This window comes from Salmo salar, chromosome ssa14 (assembly GCF_905237065.1).
Source record: "Salmo salar chromosome ssa14, Ssal_v3.1, whole genome shotgun sequence".
In the NCBI taxonomy this organism is placed as follows: Eukaryota; Metazoa; Chordata; class Actinopteri; order Salmoniformes; family Salmonidae; genus Salmo; species Salmo salar.
In genome coordinates, this window is record NC_059455.1 from 94,321,445 (window position 1) to 94,341,444 (window position 20,000).

Consider the following 20,000-nt stretch of genomic DNA (forward strand, 5'->3'; position numbering starts at 1 on the left):
GTAGTGGTGATCATCATGTTGCGGACGACATGCACGGCCTCTCGCTTGGAACCAAACAAACACATCCAAGCCTCATGGACGTCAGTCAGGCTACTATGAAACCAGGGGTCATGTTCAATATGTGCCAACATTTCCACATTTTTCCAAATGGATGGTACATACTGTCATTCAGACAGTTGGTGATCCAGGTTCAATATATTGACCGGTGGCCATTTTGGATCCATTGTCAGCCATTTTCAATCAATTGGCCACACAGATTCCAGGATCCAGGGGCTCCCCGAATTCAAAAGAGTGTGGCAATGAACAAGTTCTGTTTGCTTCAAAGACAACTGTTTTTTGTCTGACTCTGGTTGTGGCTTTATCAATGCGTCCTGGGTTACATTCTGGTCTTAGAATTAGTCCTGGTCTGTTTCTGTTGTTGCAAGGAGGGTTCTGAATGGTTTCAGGGGAGTCTGAGAATGGCTTCTGTTGGTCTCAGGATCTGTGTGTGAGGAACAGTTAGAAATAGACAGGTCAGTTGTTATCAAAAGCATTCAGACTCCACTATTTGGTGGTGCAGGTGAAGGTTTAGACGATACCAGGGCTGTGTCCCGATTCTCCACACTTTTCTCAAAGTGTGCACTTGCATACTGTCCGTCAAGGATTTGTGTAAGAATTACATGGAGGGAATCTCTATAATTTGTTAAATTCATGGCAGGGCGTGTGCAAGTAAACACTTCAGTATGAAGAATCAGGATCGAGCCCTAGGTGTGAAGGTTCTGGTTGGCTGTGTAGTCGCACCTGTCCTAAGGAATAGGATTAGACGTTATTGCCATATAGTTGAGTGGACTGTGGGGGCTGGTTTCAGAGGTTGCTACGCAGTAGGCCTCCCTGTGGGTGTTCGGGCGTACTGCATTCGGACGAGGTCTTGGCTTTGTCCTTGTTGTTGTTGGGTTCGTTGTCTTTGATGATGTCATACTGACGACAAAACAGGAGGATCACACCTGAGAGGGAGGGAGAGAAAGAAAGAGAGAGTGAGAGAGGAGGGGGATGGAGGGATGGATAGAGAGAGAGAGGGAGATGGTATCCTACATGAAAAGATAAACTATACAGACCTCAAATTGGCTATACTCTTTAACTCTTTAATATCATCCTCAGTTCTGGAATCTTCCCCAATATTTGGAACCAAGGACGGATCACCCCAATCCACAAAAGTGGAGACAAATTTCACCCCAATAACTAACATGGGATATGCATCAACAGTAACCTTGGGGAAATCCTCTGCATTATCATTAACAGCAGACTCGTACATTTCTTCAGTGAAAACAATGTACTGAGCGAATGTCAAATTATCTCTTTACGAAATTACTATACGACAGACCACATATTCTGCTACACAAATGGATTGAAAGCGGTGATGGGGGAAAAACATATGATATGACATTATGAAATCCATGCCACCTCAGACCCTGACCTCAGCCTCAACATCACAGCAGAACAGTCCACCTCAGACCCTGACCTCAGCCTCAACACCACAGCAGAACAGACCACCTCAGACCCTGACCTCAGCCTCAACATCACAGCAGAACAGTCCACCTTAGACCCTGACCTCAGCCTCAACACCACAGCACAACAGTCCACCTCAGACCCTGAAAAACATACGACATTATAAAATCCATGTACACAAACAACAAGTGTGCAGTTAAAATTGGCCAAAAACACAAATTTCTTTCCACAGGGCTGTGGGGTGACACAGGGATGCAGCTTGAGCCCCACCCTCTTCAACATATTTATCAACAAATTGGCGAAGGCACTAGAACAGTCTGCAGCACCCGGCCTCACCCTACTAGAATCTGAAGTCAAATGTCTACTGTTTTCTGATGATCTGGTGTTTCTGTCCCCAACCAAGGAGGGCCTACAGCAGCACCTTGATCTTCTGCACAGATTCTGTCAGACCTGGGTCCTGACAGTAAATCTCAGTAAGACAACAACAATGGTGTTCTAAAAAAGGTCCAGTTGCCAGGACAACAAATACAAATCAGTTATAGAACCCATTGGATGTAGTCTATCACAGTGCCATCTGTTTTGTCACCAAAGCACCATATACTACCCATCACTGCGACCTGTATGCTCTCGTTGGCTGGCCCTCGCTTCATACTCGTCGCCAAACCCACTGGCTCCAGGTCATCTATAAGTTTATGCTAGGTAAAGCCCCGCCTTATCTCAGCTCACTGGTCACCATAGCTGCACCCACCCGTAGCACGTGCTCCAGCAGGTATATTTCACTGGTCACCCCCAAAGCCAATTCCTCCTTTGGCCGCCTTTCCTTCCAGTTCTCTGCTGCCAATGACTGGAACGAACTGCAAAAATGACTGAAGCTGGAGACTCATATCTCCCTCACTAACTTTAAGCATCAGCTGTCAGAGCAGCTCACAGATCACTGCACTTGTACATAGCCCATCTGTAAATAGCCCATCCAACTACCTCATCCCCATACTGTTATTTATTTTGCTCCTTTGCACCCCAGTATCTCTACTTGCACACTCATCTTCTGCACATCTATTACTCCAGTGTTTAATTGCTATATTGTAATTATTTCGCCACTATGGTCTATTTATTGCCTTACCTCCCTTAACTTACCTCATTTGCACACACTGTATATAGACTTTTTTTATTGTATTATTGAGTGTATGTTTGTTTATTCAATGTGTAACTCTGTGTTGTTGTTTGTGTCGCACTGCTTTGCTTTATCTTGGCCAGGTCGCAGTTGTAAATGAGAACTTGTTCTCAACTAGCCTACCTGGTTAAATAAAGGTGAAATAAAATAAATAAAATTGCCCTTTATGGTTGTGAGGTCTGGGGTCCGCTCACCAACCAAGAATTCACAAAATGGGACAAACACCAAATTGAGACTTTGCATGCAAAATCCTGCAAAGAATCCTCCATGTACAACATAAAACACCAAATAATGCATGCAGAGCAGAATTAGGCAGATACCCGCTAATTATCAAAATCCAGAAAAGAGCCGTTAAAATCAAGTAATTCCTAAACCTTCCATAACAAAGCCGTCACCTACAGAGAGATGGACCTGGAGAAGAGTCCCCTAAGCTAGCTGGTCCTGTGGCTCTGTTCACAAACACAAACAGACCTCACAGAGCCCCAGGACAGCAACATAATTAGACCCAACCAAATCATGAGAAAACAAAAAGATAATTACTTGACACATGGGAAAGAATTTACCAAAAAACAGAGCAAACTGGAAGGCTATTTGGTCCCTAAACAGAGAGTACACCTAACTACTGTGACTGACCCCAAATTAAGGAAAGCTTTGACTATGTACAGACACAGTGAGCATAGCCTTGCTATTGAGAAAGGTCGCCGTAGGTAGACCTGGCTCTCAAGAGAAGACAGGCTATGTGCCCACTGCCCATAAAATGAGGTGGAAACTGAGTTGCACTTCCTAACCTGCCAAATGTATGACCATATTAGAGACACATATTTCCCTCAGATTACAAAGACCCACAAAGAATTGGAAAACAAATCCAATTTTGATAAACTCCCATATCTATTGGGTGAAATACCACAGTGTATAATCACATCAGTAAGATTTGTGACCTGTTGCCACAAGAAAAGGGGCAACCAGTGAAGAGCAAACACCATTGTAAATACAACCCATATTTATGTTTATTTATTTTCCCTTTTGTACTTTAACCCTTTGTACATCATTATAACACTGTACATAGCCATAAAATGACATTTGTAATGTCTCTATTCATTTTTAAACTTTTGTGAGTGTAATGTGTACTGTAAATGTTTTAATTGTTTACTTCACTTTTGTTTATTATCTTTTTCACTTGCCTTGGCAATGTAAACATATGTTTCCCATGCCAAGAAAGCCCTTTGAATTTAATTGAGATAAATACAGAGAGAGAGAGAGCGAGAGCGAGACTAGTATCCTCTTCAGTGTACTAGAGGAACAGTACTCTCCATGTGTGAGTAACAGGGATTCAGATAGAGAGTAGGCTATATGCATTCATAGCAGAGTGTGTAGATGAACCTGAGGGGTACACTACAAAGCAGGATCAAGGAGTTAGCCAGCTAACTAGGCTAAATATTTTGATATTTTGCCTAAATATTTTTGATAAAGATGAGCTGGAAATGGGCAGGATCTAATTGATTCAACAAATGAAAACAATCTAAGTACATTTCAATAGTTATTTCTGGTTGTTTATCAAAGTCAACTGGCTAACTCACTGATCTTGTTGTATACATCTGGTGTTTTTTAGTATACATCTGGTGTTTTTCAGTATACATCTGGTGTTTTTCAGTATACATCTGTTTTTCAGTATACCTCTGGTGTTTTTTAGTATACATCTGGTGTTTTTTAGTATACATCTGGTGTTTTTTAGTATACATCTGGTGTTTTTCAGTATACATCTGGTGTTTTTAGTATACATCTGGTGTTTTTTAGTATGCATCTGGTGTTTTTCAGTATACATCTGGTGTTTTTCAGTATACATCTGGTGTTTTTAGTATACATCTGGTGTTTTTTAGTATGCATCTGGTGTTTTTCAGTATACATCTGGTGTTTTTTAGTATACCTCAGGTGTTTTTTTTGTATACCTCTCTGGTGTTTTTTGGTAAACATCTCTGGTGCTTTTTAGTAAACATCTCTGGTGCTTTTAAGTAAACATCTCTGGTGCTTTTAAGTAAACATCTCTGGTGCTTTTTAGTAAACATCTCTGGTGCTTTTTAGTAAACATCTCTGGTGTTTTTTAGTAAACATCTCTGGTGCTTTTAAGTAAACATCTCTGGTTGTCATGACTTCCGCCGAAGTCGGTTCCTCTCCTTGTTCGGGCGGCGTTCGGCGGTCGACGTCACCGGTCTTCTAGCCATCGCCGATCCACCTTTCATTTTCCATTTGTTTTGTCTTTGTTTTCTACACACCTGGTTTCGTTCCCCAATTACATGTTCATGTATTTAACCCTCTGTTTCCCCATGGTTTTGTGCGTGATTGTTTCTATGTTCATTCGGTACATTATGACTGGATTTCGACGGGTGCTGTTTTCACCCGTGCATAATTGATTACCGTTTATTGTTGCTCAAGTGTATTTGTTTACCTTGTGCCTTTATTTTGAGTAAAGTACGTTGCTCACTCATTCTGCTCTCCTGCCCCTGACTTCATGCACCAGCTACACTCACCTTATGACAGAATCACGCACGACAACCATATGGAGTCAGCAGGAGCAGACAACCCTGTATTATGGATCGAGGAGCGCGTCCAGCAGCATGCGGCCATGCTACAACACCTCGACACCGTCATCGATCGTGTCCTGCAGACTATGGATCGCTGGGAGAGAAGAGTTCCTCCAGCGCCTCTACCAGCACCACTACGGGCACCACTACTCACCCCTCCTTCACCCGGTCCCAGTGGGATTCAGCTCGCTCTTCCGAGGGAGTATGATGGGATGGCTGCGGGATGTCGGGTTCCTACACCAGCTGGAGCTCTACCTGGCAACCGTCCACCCGGCTCCTTTGGGATGTGAGAGCGTGTCCGCCCTCGTCTCCTGTCTCTCAGGGAAAGCCTTGGAGTGGGCCAACGCCATACGGGGGGAAGGAGAAGCGGTGTTGGACCAATTTGAGGATTTCACCCGGAAGAAGTTTTTGACCGGTAGAGCGGCGGATGAACGTCTTGTCCACCTTAGGCAGGGGATGAGGAGCGCACAGGAGTTCACTTTGGACTTTCGGACCCTGGCCGCCGGCGTGGGATGGAACAACAGGGCCCTGATCGATCACTACCGTTGCAGTTTGCGCGAGGACGTCTGTCGGGAGTTGGCCTGCAGGGACACCACTCTCACCTTTGACCAGCTGGTGGACCTGTCCATCCGGTTGGATAACCTGCTGGCTACCCGCGGACGTCCAGATCGGGGTCTATCGATTCCACCCCCCAGCACCACCGCTGCAACGCCCATGGAGCTGGGAGGTGCTGCGCTTTGGGCGACCGGAGGAGGGGCCGGTCCATGCACCATCTGTGGCCACAAAGGGCACACTGCCGGTCGGTACTGGGGAGGTTCCTCTGGGAGTCGAGGCAGCAGGCAGGGCACTCTCATGTCACCCCAGGTGAGTCAGCACCAGGCTCACCCAGAGCCCTCTGTTGCACACATGTTTTTGTATATTCATTTTCCTGAGTTGTCCCCGCATTCCCAGCATAAGGCGCTCGTAGATTCAGGCGCAGCTGGGAACTTTATTGACAGATCATTTGCCCATAGATTAGGGATCCCTATTGTTCCAGTGAATATGTCCTTCCTAGTTCACACCCTAGATAGTTGACCATTAGGGTCAGGGCTAATTAGGGAGGCCACCGCTCCACTGAGCATGGTGATGCGGGAGGGTCACAAGGAGAGAATCAGTCTTTTCCTTATTGATTCTCCTGCGTTTCCCGTGGTGCTGGGCCTACCCTGGTTGGCCTGTCATGATCCCACTATTTCGTGGCAACGGAGGGCTCTCACGGGGTGGTCACGAAAGTGCTCGGGGAGGTGTTTAGGGGTTTCCGTTGGTGCGACTACGGTGGAAAGTCCATACCAGGTCTCCACCGTGCGCATCCCCTCTGAATATGCCGATTTGGCTCTCGCCTTCTGTAAGAAGAGGGCGACTCAATTACCACCCCATCGACAGGGGGGATTGTGCAATAAATCTCCTGGTAGACGCAGCACGTCTCAGGAGTCACGTGTATCCCCTGTCTAAGGAGGAGACGGTGGCTATGGAAACATGTGTCTCCGAATCCCTGGGGCAGGGGTACATTCGGCCCTCCACTTCACCTGCAACCTCGAGTTACTTTTTTGTGAAGAAAAAGGATGGAGGTCTGCGCCCGTGTATTGACTATCGAGGTCTAAACCAGATCACTGTTAGGTACAGTTACCCGCTACCTCTCATAGCCAGTGCGATTGAGTCAATGCACGGGGCGGGCTTCTTCACCAAATTGGATGTCAGGAGCGCTTACAACCTGGTGCGTATCCGGGAGAGATGAGTGGAAGACGGCTTTCAGTACCACCTTTGGGCACTAAGAGTACCTCGTCATGCCGTACGGGTTGATGAATGCGCCATCACTCTTCCAGGCCTTTGTAGATGAGATTTTCAGGGACCTGCACGGGCAGGGTATAGTGGTGTATATCGACGACATTCTGATATACTCCTCTACATGCGCTGAGCATGTGTCCCTGGTGCGCAGGGTGCTTGGTCGACTGTTGGAGCATGACCTGTACGTCAAGGCTGAGAAATGTCTGTTCTTCCAACAGTCCGTCTCCTTCCTAGGGTACCGCATTTCCACTTCAGGGGTGGAGATGGAGAGTGACCGCATTTCAGCCGTGCGTAATTGGCCGACTCCCACCACGGTAAAGGAAGTGCAGCAGTTTCCAGGGTTTGCCAACTACTACCGAAGGTTTATCCGGCCTGGCGGAGCAAAACTTTGATGTGGGGGACTGGCAGCTGTTGGCTGTCGTCAAGGCCTTGAAGGCATGGAGACATTGGCTTTAGGGGGCTAAACACCCTTTTCTCATCTGGACTGACCACCGCAATCTGGAGTACTTCCGGGCGCCGAGGAGACTGAACCCTTGCCAGGCAAGGTGTGCCATGTTTTTTACCTGTTTTGTTTTCACCCTATCCTACAGACCAGGTTCCCAGAACGCGAAGGCAGACGCACTGTCCCGGATGTATGACACAGAGGACACACCGGCCAGGGGAGTGGGCGGCGTTCGTGCCCTGGGCAGAGATGGTCCAGAACTAGCTCCACCACTCCTCCACTAACCTCTCCCCCTTCCAGTGCGTACTGGGGTACGAGCCGGTTCTGGCGCCTTGGCATCAGAGCCAGATCGAGGCTTCTGCGGTGGACGACTGGTTTAGGCTCGCTGAGGAGACATGGGACGCCGCTCATGTGCACCTTCAGCGGGCCGTGAGGCGCCAGAAAACCAGCGCAGATCGCTACCGCAGTGAGGCCCTGGTGTTCGCACCGGGGGACTGGGTCTGGCTCTCGACCCAAAACCTGCCCCTCCGCATGCCCTGCCGGAAGCTGGGCCTGCGGTTTGTGGGGGCCATTCAAAGTCCTGAGGAGACTGAATGAGGTTTGTTACAGGTTACAGCTTCCCCCAATTACCGTGATAACCCCTCGTTCCATGTGTCTCTCCTCAGGCCGGTGGTGGCTGGTCCACTCCAGGAGTCTAAGGTGCGGGAGGTTCCTCCACCCCCTCTGAACATCGAGGGGGCCCCGGCGTATGCTGTTCGATCCATACTGGATTCGAGGCGTCGGGCGAGGGGCCTTCAGTACCTCGTGGAGTGGGAGGAGTACGGTCCAGAGGAGAGATGCTGGGGGCCGTCGATGCTGTGGGAGTTCCACCGTCTCCATCCCGGATCGCCCTGCACCTCGTCCTCCGGGTCGTCCCCGAGGCCGGTGTCGGCGCACTGCTGGAGCCACGCGTCAAGGGGGGGATACTGTCACGGCTTCCCCTGAAGTCGGTCCCTCTCCTTGTTCGGGCTGCGTTCGGCGGTCGACGTCACCGGTCTTCTAGCCATCGCCGATCCACCTTTCATTTTCCATTTGTTTTGTCTTTGTTTGCCAACTACTATGGTTCTGTTTTGTATTTATTATGAATCCCCATTTGTTCCTGTTGCCAAGACAGGGGCTACCCTTCCTGGGGTTTATTATGGATTCCCATTAGTTCATGCCAAGGCAGCAGCTACTCTTCCAGGGGTTTATTATGGAACCCCATTAGCTGCTGCCAAGGCAGCAACATTATGATTGTGTTATGGTTGTGTTGCGATGTAAATGTGGTTCAGTTACCAGCCCACATGATGCATTGATTTGGTTCTGTTGTGTTACGGTTGTGTTGTGGTTCTGTTGTGGTTGTGATGTGGTTGTGTTGTGGTTGTGATGTGGTTGTGTTATGGTTGTGATGTGGTTGTGTTATGGTTGTGATGTGGTTGTGTTATGGTTGTGTTGTGGTTGAGTTGTGGTTGTGATGTGGTTGTGTTGTGGTTGTGATGTGGTTGTGTTATGGTTGTGTTATGATTGTGTTGTGGCTGAGTTGTGGTTGAGTTGTGGTTGTGATGTGGTTGTGTTGTGGTTGTGGTATGGTTGTGTTGTGGTTGTGATGTGGTTGTGTTATGGTTGTATTGTGGTTGTATTGTGGTTGTGATGTGGTTGTGTTGTGGTTGAGTTGTGGTTGAGTTGTGGTTGTGGTATGGTTGTGTTGTGGTTGGGATGTGGTTGGGATGTGGTTGTGTTATGGTTATGTTATGGTTGTGTTATGGTTGTGTTATGGTTGTGTTGTGGTTGAGTTACCTGCCCACATGACGAGAACCACTACGATGATGATGAGCTCTCCAACTCTGAGCTGAACTGCCTGTTCCATCTCCTCTCTGTTCACCTGGTCTGGAGAGAGGAAACACACTGAGCTGAACTACCTGTTCCATCTCTCTGTTCACCTGGTCTGAAGAGAGGAAACACACTGAGCTGAACTACCTGGTCCATCTCCTCTCTGTTCACCTGGTCTGGAGAGAGGAAACACACTGAGCTGAACTACCTGGTCCATCTCCTCTCTGTTCACCTGGTCTGGAGAGAGGAAACACACTGAGCTGAACTACCTGGTCCATCTCCTCTCTGTTCACCTGGTCTGGAGAGAGGAAACACACTGAGCTGAACTACCTGGTCCATCTCTCTGTTCACCTGGTCTGGAGAGAGGAAACACACTGAGCTGAACTACCTGGTCCATCTCTCTGTTCACCTGGTCTGGAGAGAGGAAACACACTGAGCTGAACTACCTGGTCCATCTCCTCTCTGTTCACCTGGTCTGGAGAGAGGAAACACAGTTATACTGTAGACAGACAGACAGACAGACAGACAGACAGACAGACAGACAGACAGACAGACAGACAGACAGACAGACAGACAGACAGACAGACAGACAGACAGACAGACAGACAGACAGACAGACAGACAGACAGACAGACAGACAGACAGACAGACAGACAGACAGACAGACAGACAGACAGACCTTGCCTATCATCACCTCTATCATAACTACATTCACACATATTGAAAATGAGATATTGTAGTCACAGCCATGTCCTGGCCTGGGCTAATTAACCCGAGCTGTGAGTCATCCCCCAGCAGCCCCTGAAGAATCCTACTCTGTTTCCCCTCAGCCATGTCCTGGCCTGGGCTAATTAACCTGACGTTAAGGATGAGGCTGTGATGATACCTCTGAGAAGAGAGAAAAAAAGAGAGAGAGAGAGAAAGAGAGGGGGCTTGATTACAAACTGAAATCTCTCTGATCTTACCATGACCATATTGCTGAATTATATCCAGATCTGCAAACACCAAAGGGGAAGGGTCTTGGGGACAAAATGGAGAAAACCATGAACCATGACTTCTGAGGGAGAGTTCAGAGTCTTGTCAGTCAAAAGCAGCCTCCCCTCTGTCAGAGCCTCCTCAGAGGTCTGGAGTTAAGGACCTGGTATTTAAAACCCTTAGATGTAGTCCTGAAGGAGACCTTTAAAAGGGGTGAGCAATAGTTGGACTTCAGACAGCAGACTGACTGACACTAGATTCCCAGACAGACACAAAGACCGCTGACTTGGAGAGAGATGAGAGAGAGAGACGAGTCTACTCTGCAGAGTACTCGAGGCACAAAGAGACACAGAAGTGACTGGTGTTGTACTGGTGGTTATATATAACAGATGGTAACAGGGCTGTGTTGTACTGGTGGTCATATATAACAGATGGTAACAGGGTTGTGTTGTGTTATACTGGTGGTCATATATAACAGATGGTAACAGGGCTGTGTTGTGTTGTGCTGGTGTTCATATATAACAGATGGTAACAGGGCTGTGTTGTACTGGTGGTCATATATAACAGATGGTAACAGGGTTGTGTTGTACTGGTGGTCATATATAACAGATGGTAACAGGGTTGTGTTGTACTGGTGGTCATATATAACAGATGGTAACAGGGCTGTGTTGTACTGGTGGTCATATATAACAGATGGTAACAGGGTTGTGTTGTACTGGTGGTCATATATAACAGATGGTAACAGGGCTGTGTTGTACTGGTGGACATATATAACAGATGGTAACAGGGCTGTGTTGTACTGGTGGTCATATATAACAGATGGTAACAGGGCTGTGTTGTACTGGTGGTCATATATAACAGATGGTAACAGGGCTGTGTTGTACTGGTGGTCATATATAACAGATGGTAACAGGGCTGTGTTGTACTGGTGGTCATATATAACAGATGGTAACAGGGTTGTGTTGTGTTGTACTGGTGGTCATATATAACAGATGGTAACAGGGTTGTATTGTGTTGTACTGGTGGTCATATAAAACAGATGGTAACAGGGCTGTGTTGTACTGGTGGTCATATATAACAGATGGTAACAGGGCTGTGTTGTACTGGTGGTCATATATAACAGATGGTAACAGGGTTGTGTTGTGTTGTACTGGTGGTCATATATAACAGATGGTAACAGGGCTGTGTTGTGTTGTACTGGTGGTCCTATATAACAGATGGTAACAGGGCTGTGTTGTACTGGTGGTCATATATAACAGATGGTAACAGGGCTGTGTTGTACTGGTGGTCATATATAACAGATGGTAACAGGGCTGTGTTGTACTGGTGGTCATATATAACAGATGGTAACAGGGCTGTGTTGTACTGGTGGTCATATATAACAGATGGTAACAGGGCTGTGTTGTACTGGTGGTCATATATAACAGATGGTAACAGGGCTGTGTTGTGTTGTGCTGGTGGTCATATATAACAGATGGTAACAGGGTTGTGTTGTGTTGTACTGGTGGTCATATATAACAGATGGTAACAGGGCTGTGTTGTGTTGTACTGGTGGTCATATATAACAGATGGTAACAGGGCTGTGTTGTACTGGTGGTCATATATAACAGATGGTAACAGGGCTGTGTTGTACTGGTGGTCATATATAACAGATGGTAACAGGGCTGTGTTGTGTTGTACTGGTGGTCATATATAACAGATGGTAACAGGGCTGTGTTGTACTGGTGGTCATATATAACAGATGGTAACAGGGCTGTGTTGTACTGGTGGTCATATATAACAGATGGTAACAGGGCTGTGTTGTACTGGTGGTCATATATAACAGATGGTAACAGGGCTGTGTTGTACTGGTGGTCATATATAACAGATGGTAACAGGGCTGTGTTGTACTGGTGGTCATATATAACAGATGGTAACAGGGCTGTGTTGTACTGGTGGTCATATATAACAGATGGTAACAGGGCTGTGTTGTACTGGTGGTCATATATAACAGATGGTTACAGGGTTGTGTTGTACTGGTGGTCATATATAACAGATGGTAACAGGGTTGTGTTGTACTGGTGGTCATATATAACAGATGGTAACAGGGCTGTGTTGTACTGGTGGTCATATATAACAGAGGGTAACAGGGCTGTGTTGTACTGGTGGTCATATATAACAGATGGTAACAGGGCTGTGTTGTACTGGTGGTTATATAACAGATGGTAACAGGGCTGTGTTGTGTTGTACTGGTGGTCATATATAACAGATGGTAACAGGGCTGTGTTGTACTGGTGGTCATATATAACAGATGGTAACAGGGCTGTGTTGTGTTGTACTGGTGGTCATATATAACAGATGGTAACAGGGCTGTGTTGTACTGGTGGTCATATATAACAGATGGTAACAGGGCTGTGTTGTACTGGTGGTCATATATAACAGATGGTAACAGGGTTGTGTTGTACTGGTGGTCATATATAACAGATGGTAACAGGGCTGTGTTGTACTGGTGGTCATATATAACAGATGGTAACAGGGCTGTGTTGTACTGGTGGTCATATATAACTGATGGTAACAGGGCTGTGTTGTTGTCTTCGGTCTCTCTTTATGTTGTGGTGTCTCTCTTGTCGTGATGTTTGTTTTGTCCTGTTTTTATATTTATATATATTTATATATATTTTAATCCCAGCCCCCGTCCCATCAGGAGGCCTTTTGCCTTTTGGTAGGTCGTCATTGTAAATCAGAATTTGTTCTAAACTTTCTTGCTTAGTTAAATAAATGTAAAATAAAATAAAATAAACAAGTAGTGTTGATTAATAATGTGATGACCCTCCCACTCTGTCTGCCGAATTCTTTCTCTTTGCTCTTGTTTTCCTTAATAGGATGTTGGTGGGTGGAGCCGGGAGGGTCATCAGAGACATGGGACACACCTGGGCTCGGGTGTGTCCCGGGATGAATACACCTCTTCCCCATTCATTGAGGAGACTCTCTCCATGCAGACACACCTGGGCTCGGGTGTGTCCCAGGATAAATACACCTCTTCCCCATTCATTGAGGAGACTCTCTCCATGCAGACACACCTGGGCCCGGGTGTGTCCCGGGATAAATACACCTTTCAATGCACCTTCCAACGCCCCTCATTATCACATTTATGCACGCAACCACTCACTTACACTACTGATTACTGATTTACAAACACCATTGTTAATTGTATTTAGTTTACATTATTTAATAAATATATTTTGTTATTCCTTATCTCCACGTTGTCTCCCTTTTTGTTACGAACTTCGAGCTTGTTCGTGACAATAGAAGACAAAAGAGAGACGGAAACGTGGTGTGTGGTGTGTGTGAGACCAGATGGTCAGAGTAACCTCTAACGTCCTGAGTCTACACAGGTGGGCATCTGCAAAGGACAGGTGTGTGCGGCATGCGATGTGGTGTGTGCGCGTGCGTGTGGTGTGTGGCTGTCATATATGACTAGTGATAACCAGAGCAGGTGTCAAACGCACACACACCACGCGCACACACAAACAACACAAGGACGCACACACACACCACGCGCACGCACAAACAACACAAGGACGCACACACACTCCACGCGCACGCACAAACAACACAAGGACGCACACACCACGCCAAACCTGTCCATTGCAGATGCCCACCTGTGTAGACTCAGGACTCAGGACCTTAGAGGTTACTACAATATCCGACCATCTGGTTTCTCAGGTAACCTTAGTTACATAAAAATAAAATGGTGTTTTACGAGGACGTTATAACTTCTGTTACTGTGATAATCTGGTGGTTTACGAGGACGTTATAACTTCTGTTACTGTGATAATCTGTAGGTTTAGGAGGACGTTATAACTTCTGTTACTGTGATAATCTGGTGGTTTAGCAGGACGTTATAACTTCTGTTACTGTGATAATCTGGTGGTTTAGGAAGACGTTATAACTTCTGTTACTGTGATAATCTGTAGGTTTAGGAGGACGTTATAACTTCTGTTACTGTGATAATCTGGTGGTTTACGAGGACGTTATAACTTCTGTTACTGTGATAATCTGGTGGTTTACGAGGACGTTATAACTTCTGTTACTGTGATAATCTGGTGGTTTAGGAGGACGTTATAACTTCTGTTACTGTGATAATCTGGTGGTTTACGAGGACGTTATAACTTCTGTTACTGTGATAATCTGGTGGTTTACGAGGACGTTATAACTTCTGTTACTGTGATAATCTGTAGGTTTAGGAGGACGTTATAACTTCTGTTACTGTGATAATCTGGTGGTTTAGCAGGACGTTATAACTTCTGTTACTGTGATAATCTGGTGGTTTAGGAAGACGTTATAACTTCTGTTACTGTGATAATCTGTAGGTTTAGAAGGACGTTATAACTTCTGTTACTGTGATAATCTGGTGGTTTACGAGGACGTTATAACTTCTGTTACTGTGATAATCTGGTGGTTTACGAGGACGTTATAACTTCTGTTACTGTGATAATCTGGTGGTTTAGGAGGACGTTATAACTTCTGTTACTGTGATAATCTGGTGGTTTACGAGGACGTTATAACTTCTGTTACTGTGATAATCTGGTGGTTTAGGAGGACGTTATAACTTCTGTTACTGTGATAATCTGGTGGTTTAGGAGGACGTTATAACTTCTGTTACTGTGATAATCTGGTGGTTTAGGAGGACGTTATAACTTCTGTTACTGTGATAATCTGGTGGTTTAGGAGGACGTTATAACTTCTGTTACTGTGATAATCTGGTGGTTTACGAGGACGTTATAACTTCTGTTACTGTGATAATCTGGTGGTTTAGCAGGACGTTATAATTTCTGTTACTGTGATAATCTGGTGGTTTACGAGGACGTTATAACTTCTGTTACTGTGATAATCTGGTGGTTTACGAGGACGTTATACCTTCTGTTACTGTGATAATCTGGTGGTTTAGGAGGACGTTATAACTTCTGTTATTGTGATAATCTGGTGGTTTACGAGGACGTTATAACTTCTGTTACTGTGATAATCTGGTGGTATAGGAGGACGTTATAACTTCTGTTACTGTGATAATCTGGTGGTTTAGGAGGACGTTATAACTTCTGTTACTGTGATAATCTGGTGGTTTAGGAGGACGTTATAACTTCTGTTACTGTGATAATCTGGTGGTTTAGGAGGATGATTATAACATCTGTTACTGTGATAATCTTGTGGTTTAGGAGGACGTTATAACTTCTGTTACTGTGATAATCTGGTGGTTTAGGAGGACGTTATAACTTCTGTTACTGTGATAATCTGGTGGTTTAGGAGGACGTTATAACTTCTGTTACTGTGATAATCTGGTGGTTTACGAGGACGTTATAACTTCTGTTACTGTGATAATCTGGTGGTTTAGGAGGACGTTATAACTTCTGTTACTGTGATAATCTGGTGGTTTAGGAGGACGTTATAACTTCTGTTACTGTGATAATCTGGTGGTTTACGAGGACGTTATAATTTCTGTTACTGTGATAATCTGGTGGTTTAGGAGGACGTTATAACGTACTGTGTGTTACTTCAGGATATCTCTCAATGTCTCAAGAACATCTTCTTTCGACTTTATCTGAACATTTTTCAACCATATGAATAATGTCTTTTAAACGTCGAAACATGATTATAAAAATAATGATTCACTTCGACTTTGAGAAACGGGAACCAGAGTACAACAATCCTTAATAACGTTACCTTAAACGTTATCTAAATATTACCTTGGCACCAGTACTTCTAATGTTTTCCCAACATCTCCTGTGTACGTGTGTTTATCTGTTGTGTGATGTAAGGGCTGATGTATTCCTGTCTCTGTGTAAAGCTCTTCTCTTCTCTGTGTGTATCTGGGTCGCTGAGAGAGGAGATGGTCAAACTGGAAGTGTTGCCAGTTGCTGTATTACATGACAAAGACAGCCAGGCGTCGATGCTCTGTATCAAAATGGTAGAGTAGCCAGGAATCGTTATGGGAAATTTGGAGGTGTTGTATAATATTATAATTCATTGGGGAGGTGTTGTATAATATTATAATTCATTGGGGAGGTGTTGAATAATATTATAATTCATTGGGGAGGTGTTGTATAACAGAATTCATTGGGGGAGGTGTTGTATAATATTAGAATTCATTGGGGAGGTGTTGTATAACATTATAATTCATTGGGGAGGTGTTGTATAATATTAGAATTCATTGGGGAGGTGTTGTATAACATTATAATTCATTGGGGGAGGTGTTGTATAACATTATAATTCATTGGGGAGGTGTATAACATTATAATTCATTGGGGGAGGTGTTGTATAACATTATAATTCATTGGGGGAGGTGTTGTATAACATTATAATTCATTGGGGAGGTGTATAACATTATAATTCATTGGGGAGGTGTATAACATTATAATTCATTGGGGAGGTGTATAATATTATAATTCATTGGGGAGGTGTATAACATTATAATTCATTGGGGGAGGTGTTGTATAACATTATAATTCATTGGGGGAGGTGTTGTATAACATTATAATTCATTGGGGGAGGTGTTGTATAACATTATAATTCATTGGGGAGGTGTATAACATTATAATTCATTGGGGAGGTGTATAACATTATAATTCATTGGGGAGGTGTATAACATTATAATTCATTGGGGAGGTGTTGTATAACATTATAATTCATTGGGGAGGTGTTGTATAATATTATAATTCATTGGGGAGGTGTATAACATTATAATTCATTGGGGGAGGTGTTGTATAACATTATAATTCATTGGGGAGGTGTATAACATTATAATTCATTGGGGAGGTGTATAATATTATAATTCATTGGGGAGGTGTATAACATTATAATTCATTGGGGGAGGTGTTGTATAACATTCTAATTCATTGGGGGAGGTGTTGTATAACATTCTAATTCATTGGGGAGGTGTATAACATTATAATTCATTGGGGAGGTGTATAACATTATAATTCATTGGGGAGGTGTTTAATATTATAATTCATTGGGGAGGTGTATAACATTATAATTCATTGGGGGAGGTGTTGTATAACATTATAATTCATTGGGGGAGGTGTTGTATAACATTATAATTCATTGGGGGAGGTGTTGTATAACATTATAATTCATTGGGGGAGGTGTTGTATAACATTATAATTCATTGGGGAGGTGTATAACATTATAATTCATTGGGGAGGTGTATAATATTATAATTCATTGGGGAGGTGTATAACATTATAATTCATTGGGGGAGGTGTTGTATAACATTATAATTCATTGGGGAGGTGTATAATATTATAATTCATTGGGGAGGTGTATAACATTATAATTCATTGGGGAGGTGTTGTATAACATTATAATTCATTGGGGGAGGTGTTGTATAACATTATAATTCATTGGGGAGGTGTATAACATTATAATTCATTGGGGGAGGTGTTGTATAACATTATAATTCATTGGGGAGGTGTTGTATAACATTATAATTCATTGGGGAGGTGTTGTATAACATTATAATTCATTGGGGAGGTGTATAACATTATAATTCATTGGGGGAGGTGTTGTATAACATTATAATTCATTGGGGAGGTGTTGTATAACATTATAATTCATTGGGGAGGTGTTGTATAACATTATAATTCATTGGGGAGGTGTTGTATAATATTAGAATTCATTGGGGAGGTGTTGTATAACATTATAATTCATTGGGGAGGTGTTGTATAACATTATAATTCATTGGGGAGGTGTATAACATTATAATTCATTGGGGAGGTGTATAACATTATAATTCATTGGGGAGGTGTTGTATAATATTAGAATTCCCTGCAGGTTTTTTTTTTCTGTCCTCATTCTAAAATGAACATTTTGTAATTCTGTTGTGTGTGTTACCTACCTGATACTGTGGAGGCCAGTTTCTCAGACTCTCTGGGAGTTCTGAAGCTGACCGGGTCACTTGGAGGACTACTGCCTCCCATGCTGATGCTCTGGACATGAACAATGTACTCCGTGTCCTCCTCCAAGTCCCACAATGCACAGGAGCGCGTGGTCGTGTTCACTTCCTGGATGTACCGCAGCATACGCACATCCTTCTTCTGAAACCAATGACAACGGGAGGGGTTAAGGTTAGGGCCGTAACACAAGGATACAGACCAGATATCAGATATCTAACCTGCCCTAGCCCACTAACCTAGCCCACTGAGACAAAGCCCACTAAACTAGCCCACTGCCCTAGCCCACTGAGACAAAGCCCACTGCCCTAGCCCACTGTCTTGGTCCACTGAGACAAAGCCCACTAAACTAGCCCACTGCCCTAGCCCACTGAGACAAAGCCCACTGCCCTAGCCCACTGTCTTGGTCCACTGAGACAAAGCCCACTGCCCTAGCCCACTGTCTTGGTCCACTGATACAAGGCCCACTGCCCTAGCCCACTGAGACAAAGCCCACTGCCCTAGCCCACTGCCCTAGCCCACTGCCCTAGCCCACTGAGACAAAGCCCACTGCCCTAGCCCACTGCACCAGCCCACTGCCCTAGCCCACTGGGACAAATCCCACTGCCCTAGCCCACTGCACTAGCCCATTGAGACAAAGCCCACTGCCCTAGCCCACTGAGACAAAGCCCACTGCACTAGCCCATTGCCCTAGCCCACTGAGACAAAGCTCATTGCACTAGCCCACTGCCCTAGCCCAATGAGACAAAGCCCACTGCCCTAGCCCACTGCCCTAGCCCACTGAGACAAAGCCCACTAAACTAGCCCACTACCCTAGCCCACTGAGACAAAGCCCACTGCCCCAGCCCACTGCCCTAGCCCACTGAGACAAAGCCCACTGCACTAGCCCACTGCCCTAACCCACTGAGACAAAGCCCACTGCCCTAGCCCACTGAGACAAAGCCCACTGCACTAGCCCACTGCCCTAGCCCAATGAGACAAAGCCCACTAAACTAGCCCACTGAGACAAAGCCCACTGCCCTAGCCCACTGAGACAAAGCCCAGTGCACTAGCCCACTGGCCTAGCCCACTGAGACAAAGCTCATTGCACTAGCCCACTGCCCTAGCCCAATGAGACAAAGCCCACTGCCCTAGCCCACTGCCCTAGCCCACTGAGACAAAGCCCACTAAACTAGCCCACTACCCTAGCCCACTGAGACAAAGCCCACTGCCCTAGCCCACTGCCCTAGCCCACTGAGACAAAGCCCACTGCACTAGCCCACTGCCCTAACCCACTGAGACAAAGCCCACTGCCCTAGCCCACTGAGACAAAGCCCACTGCACTAGCCCACTGCCCTAGCCCAATGAGACAAAGCCCACTAAACTAGCCCACTGAGACAAAGCCCACTGCCCTAGCCCACTGAGACAAAGCCCAGTGCACTAGCCCACTGGCCTAGCCCACTGAGACAAAGCCCACTGCCCTAGCCCACTGCCCTAGCCCACTGAGACAAAGCCCACTGCCCTAGCCCACTGATACAAAGCCCACTGCCCTAGCTCACTGCCCTAGCCCACTGCACTAGCCCACTGCCCTAGCCCACTGAGACAAAGCCCACTGCACTAGCCCACTGCCCTAGCCCACTGAGACAAAGCCCACTTCCCTAGCCCACTGAGACAAAGCCCACTGCACTAGCCCACTGCCCTAGCCCAATGAGACAAAGCCCACTGCCCTAGCCCACTGCACTAGCCCACTGCCCTAGCCCACTGAGACAAAG

General features: G+C 45.5%; 1 protein-coding gene across 3 annotated transcripts in view; it reads right to left on the reverse strand.

The window, feature by feature from the left end:
- LOC106570698 (fibronectin type III domain-containing protein 5) overlaps positions 1-20,000 on the reverse strand; it is a 23,700-nt gene that overhangs the window by 1,735 nt on the left and 1,965 nt on the right. Inside the window, exons 2-5 of one of the 3 annotated variants that reach the window (XM_045695055.1) lie at positions 18,195-18,393; positions 9,314-9,403; positions 781-983; positions 1-481 (exon numbers count right to left, since the gene is read on the reverse strand). The exon at positions 1-481 is cut by the window's left edge and continues 1,735 nt beyond it. In XM_045695055.1, the coding sequence (XP_045551011.1) occupies positions 844-983; positions 9,314-9,403; positions 18,195-18,393 (429 nt within the window). In that variant the 3' untranslated portion in view covers positions 1-481; positions 781-843. Of the gene's footprint in view, positions 482-780; positions 984-9,313; positions 9,404-9,621; positions 9,822-18,194; positions 18,394-20,000 lie in introns of those variants that run through there. The other 2 variants (XM_014143171.2, XM_045695056.1) reach the window with 2 other exon arrangements.